The 5,763-nt window shown below is 39.1% G+C and overlaps 1 protein-coding gene across 1 annotated transcript in view; it reads left to right on the forward strand.

The window, feature by feature from the left end:
* ABCA12 (ATP-binding cassette, sub-family A (ABC1), member 12) overlaps positions 1–3,590 on the forward strand; it is a 203,578-nt gene extending 199,988 nt beyond the window's left edge. Inside the window, 2 exon segments of the mRNA XM_012651460.1 lie at positions 1,927–2,119; positions 3,483–3,590. Coding sequence (XP_012506914.1) covers positions 1,927–2,119; positions 3,483–3,590 — 301 coding nt within the window.
* Positions 3,591–5,763: the final 2,173 nt, after the last annotated feature.

Raw genomic sequence — 5,763 nt, forward strand, 5'->3', positions numbered from 1 at the left:
AAATGATTGTTTTTAAAAGGAAATCAGATGTGGAATGATGAAAAGAAATTGGAAAGACCTAGATGAGGTCCGGCTACGCCTGTGTGATTTCCAACAAGTCGTTTGTTTAAAATCTCTGAGCCTCATTTTTCTCATTTGTAAACAGAAATAGAGTAGTCCCCCCTTATCTGAGGGGGATGCATTCCGACACCCCCAGATACCTGAAACCATGGATGGCACCAAACCCTGTATACACTCCGTTTTTTCCTACATCGTAATAGGCAGGTAGCATGTACAGCATGGATACACTGGACAAAGGGATAATTCACATCCTGGACAGGATGGAGTGGATGGCTAGAGATGACATCACGCTACTCAGAAAGGCATGCAATTTAATACTTAAGAATTGTTTGTTTCTGGAATTTTCCCCTTAATATTTTCCAACCACAGTTGACCACAGGTACCTGAAACCACAGAAAGCAAAACTGAAGATAAGGGGTGACGGCAATAACACCTACTTCACAACATTGGTGCGAGAACTAAATGATTAAGTGTCCGCAAAGATAATTCATAAACTGTATGGCACAATATTAAAGTGAAGTGATTGTAGACAACAAAATAGAATGCAGTTTTTAAAAAAAATTCATCTTTACAAAAAATACCTTTGCCTCAGCCTCCCCAAGCTTTCGTTGGGTAACTTCTCCAGGAAATAATAGTTTTCATGATTCTTATCAAAGCCCATTTTCTATCATCTAAATTTAAATCAAATTTAAAAGCAAAGGACATCTTTCGTGCACAGATTGTATTGGTTGTAATGCTTTTTCTTTTAGTGAATTTCTGTGTTTATTCACTGAGTGATGAAATTACATTCTCCCTGGTCTGTTTCTCCTGGGACCAGGGCTATACAAGGCACATGCAATGATGACAAAGGTTGATTTTTCCCTAAGCAGACCATTCTTTACAAATCTTCGGTGGTTGCTAGGTCTCTAGAAGGGAAATAGCCAGAACAACATTTTGAGAGTGAAAATAAGCAAGATGGCCAGATTGCAGTGTCAGATATAATGCAACTACAAGCCGATAGGAAAGGCTGTTCAATGCCCAAGGGAATGAGAAGGAAGTCTTGAATACCTGGCTGAAATACACCATCTTGATCTGATCCATAGAGGTCGAAGGGGTAGATTCTGGAATAAGAAAACATCCTGATGAAACTAGTGTTTAGGAAAGATTATCCTAGCTGTTCTGTGCCAGAATCAATCCGTATATATAGTTTCTAGGCTTCTGAAGAGGCTGAGGGAGTAACTCAAATGCAGAGTGATGAGCACCAAGTTAATAATATTGATAGTGCAAATAGAGAGGAAAGGTTAAACTTGAGAGACATTTTAAAGGAAAAATAAATAAGATGTGGTAATGGATTAAATATTTGGAAAAGCAAGATGTTAAAGATACTCCAAGGCACTAAGAATAGGTTACTAAATAGGTGGTGATACTATTGACTAAAATAAAGAAATTGAAAAGAATTTTAGGGTGAGTTAAGGAAAGGTGCAACATCATTTGAATGAAGTTTCCTCTAGGCAATGCTGTTGAAGTCTAACATCTTTAGCAGCTAACTTCCAGCCTTTTAGAATAATTCTAACATAAAAATAAAATTTCTAAAATTGATCACTAGGAAGCTTGTATGAGCTGAGCACAATATGACGTGTGAAATACCATTCCACAGACTTTTTTCCCCAGCAAGATTATAAAGACTTTGTAAGTTCATATGAATGTAGAATGCCTTGGGATTTTCATTAGCTTCTTAACTTGTTTTCTTTTTGACATTCATAAAACTTTTCATCTCATCTTTGCAAGGTGTTAGTTTCAAAAGAAACCCATTATTTACACTGTCTCATCATTTTCAGTGGAACGAATTTCAGTATTTTCCTTAGCTCTTGGTAACGTTATGTCTAGTCGTGTCAATACTACCCAACATTGTAAAATAAAATTTTTTCTTTTGGTTCCACAGGATCAGCACCTTAGCATGCTGGAGTATCATGTACCAGTCACAGCAGGAGGAGTGGCAAACATTTTTGATTTGCTGGAAACCAACAAGATTGCTTTAAATATTACAAATTTCCTAGTGAGTCAGACCACTCTGGAAGAGGTAAGATACGATGCATGTGCACAACTTCACATATTAATTATTATGCATTTTGGTTATTTCTTTTTAATGACATTTAATTTCTTTTTAATTGAATTAATATCTAATCTTGCACCTGAAAAACTCAGCAAAGAGCCTAATTAATTTCTGACTTCATGTGGGGATTTTTTTTAAAAAAAATATGTGAAAGGCACTATTTTTAATAGAGAAAAAGAGTTTTTTTCTCCATTCTATACAACATCTATATCCATAAGATTATATGTATACATAAGGCAACAAAACACTATTTTCACCAACAAAACAAACAGCTATGAACATTTTCCTTAGTTTCTCCATGGTAGGTTTCTTAAAGAACATTTCTATTGATTGGCTTCCTGGATTAGGGTGGGATGGGGGTAGTTAGAGAGAATTTGGTACCAGACCTTTAGATCTGCTCAATTCAGGCAATTAAAGTGGCAAATGCAGAATCCTTTCCTTTCATTTACATCATTTGTCTTAATTACATTTACATTCAATATCTAGAGACTTCATAGATAATCCTTTATAACCTCTGTACTGTCTTAATTTTGTACAGTTCAACTAACATGGCATATTCAGTGTTCAATCGCAACTATCATTGGGATGGATCTGAAAGTAAGGCCTTAGGAGCCTCTGAGTCATTGTGTGGTGCTGCGTTCTACAGACAACTTCTTTATGTGGCTTTAGGCATTTTAATGGGGGCTTTCGACAATCATGGCTTCGCTCACACAGAAGATTTAGTCTTTGACTTATGACCGGCTACCAGCACCATGCCTGGCAAAAAAAGACTCTCAAATCATTTTCGGATTAATCTATGACTAATAGATTTAATGATTTTAAACAAAGTAAAAAGGTCTGCCTGTTAAATAATTGGCTCACTGAATATGCTGTTAATATGGGCTTTCTATACAAATTTTATTTTAGTGCATTGACTCTTAAAACTAATGAAACTTCTCTCAACATTTGTGAACAAACATCTGATAAGGGCTTGAGGCTGGGCTCCTTGTTTATACTTGATATTGATATATATCACATGGATACAGATATGTGGCTACAGATACTCAGTTATAGCTTTAGATTTAGATGATGGTTTTAAATATAATCATAGTCATAAATACAATCATAGATATAGGTGCTATTTTCAAACCCCAGTTATGTTTGAATATCTAAAAGGTCTTCTAGTGAGCATGTGTATATATGTGTGAGCATGCCCCTATAAAATCTAGTTTTCTTATTTGCTTTTCCAGTGTGTGTGTGTGTGTGTGTGTGTGTGTGTGTGTGTTAATTAACCTTATTTCTTCCTTTGGCCTACTGGGCACTAATGGTTTTATTTTCCTTGAAAAATCAGGTTTTCATCAACTTTGCCAAAGACCAAAAGTCCTATGAAACTGTTGATACCAGTAGCCAAGGTTCCACTATAAGCGTTGACTCACAGGATGATCAGATGGAGTCTTAACACTTCCAGCAAACTCGATCTCAGACTATGGCCAATGGCTTCATTTTGAGAAAAAGCCACAGAAGATACCACTTCTTCAAAATGTCATTTTAAAGTATTATTTTAAGTATTATTCTGTATGGAAAGTTACAATTGTGTAAGATTAACCAGTATCGTAAATGGAAAGTTTTTCCTTGTAAGGTCAGTGAATGTTGTTGCTACTGAAACGAATTCCCGTACACCCAGCACTATGAACGTGCTAATAATGTATATGCGGGTGATTCTCAGGCAAAGGTGAAACCACCTCTAGATGAATGTCTTAATTTATTACTTTCAATAAAAAGACAGCTTAAAAGGCATGGATATTGGTAGTTGAAAAGTAAGAATGGAAAAGAAAAGTAAGATGGTTTGTGTTAGGTAGGGCTGGGCGAGCAAACAAAATAATTTATTTCCAGGAAAATAACAGAATGGGCATCACCATGAGTATGTGAATCTACTGTGACGTGTGAAGTGCTAAGGGCCACATTAACATTTGCAGAGCAGTGGGTACAATGTCCACGACATACGTGTATGTCATTTTCAGTACCTGTGAATACCTGGGGACATAAGCCAAAAAAGTGCTTTTCCACAAGAATGCAACAGAGAGGGCAGTTTACCCTGGTGGTAAACTGCCATGCCTTGCCAATCAACAGTAAGGTGCAAGGTCGAGCAAGAAGCTACTTGTACTCTGGGGGTGGGGGGCAGAAATGGGTGTGTCGGCTGGGCAGATACAAGTCCTGAAAAGAGAATTCATGTGCTGCTGGCAGGCAACATTTTTTAAAAACTCTTACAGAAACTCTCATATTCCAGGTTTCTTCTCAGGAAACATTCCTGTGGAGGGAAAATGAATATGAAGATAATTTTCAGCTAATTACCTGGCTGACCCAGAATCATGTGAATGGCTATAGAATAGACTAAATAATGCCAAACGACATGGCCCTCAGTGCTTTACGTACCGTGTATGTATGTGTGTGTGTGTATGTCTATATAAGTTTGCCAGCTTTGGCATGACTGTTTCCTCTTCAAAAATCAATAAATTCAAAGTTTAGAAAAGATCATTCATGCTGTCATTTCATTTGTTAGGGAAGAGCCAAGAAACAAAAAATAGGACTTATGTGGCCTGCAAGGTCCCATGTGATCTGGCCCGCTCTCTCCTGGCCACCCTGTCCCCACCATGCTCCCTTTGCTGTTTAGAACGAAGCTGTGCTGGCCTCTGCAGTTAGTTCTTCCAGGGCTCCACACGCCTCCCCATCTCCAGACCTCTGCACACACCGCCCCCTGCTGGCAGTGCTGTTCCCCCACGCCCTGTGCCTGGCTAAGGCTTCAGAAATGTCATACTTTCCCAGAGGAGTCTGACTACCCTGCTGTCTCATTTTAAAGCTGGCTCTCCATTCTAATACTGTATTTTGTTGTACCTGCCTCCTACTTTTCTGTCAGAGCATGTATCATAATTTGTAATATATCCAGGCTAACTATGTATGTATGTGTATATATATTAACAGATGGCAACATCATTTCTCTCAGGATAGCAAATGTCTTTGTTGAGTACAACATATAGATGAGCCTTGTGGAGTAGAAGGTATAACTCTGAGCGCACGAGTGTCTTCAGAAGCCCAAGTAACAAAATAGATAGCCAGGCTCCCTGAAAAAATAAAAGGAAATTTTTTGTTGTTTATTGTCTTTGTTGTGGTTGGTTGCTCGTTTGCTTCTGGGCAGCGGTAGGAAGGGGAGCGAAGAGAAAGGAGAGAAAGGACGTGGAAGGAAAAAGCACCAGTGGGATGGTGGAAGGCTGAGCGTTGAAAGAGATGGAAGCCCAGTGAGAAGGTGCAGCCCTGCTGTGGGCTGTGCCTGTTACCACTGAATGTGGGTTAGAGTTAGCCACGCGTGCACATGCTTTAAGTCAATGTGTGTCTTGTGGAGACTGAGGAATGGATATATTAATGCCTGTTTTGACAGAGGTGCAGAACAGTGACTGCTTCATCCCAGAATGGGCACCTAAAGGCAGAGGAAACCATGAGACAGGAAGGCCAGCCCGGGGACACGTGCCAAGCAGAGCTTCCAACCAGGGGACACGGCTCGGGGATTCCAGCCCATCTTATCCACCCCTCAGTGGGAGGAAGCCCCAGCTGGCCTGTGGACCCCAGTAGTTGCACCT

The sequence above is a fragment of the Propithecus coquereli genome, unplaced genomic scaffold, assembly GCF_000956105.1.
Source record: "Propithecus coquereli isolate 6110/MARCELLA unplaced genomic scaffold, Pcoq_1.0 Scaffold357, whole genome shotgun sequence".
NCBI classification, from domain to species: Eukaryota; Metazoa; Chordata; class Mammalia; order Primates; family Indriidae; genus Propithecus; species Propithecus coquereli.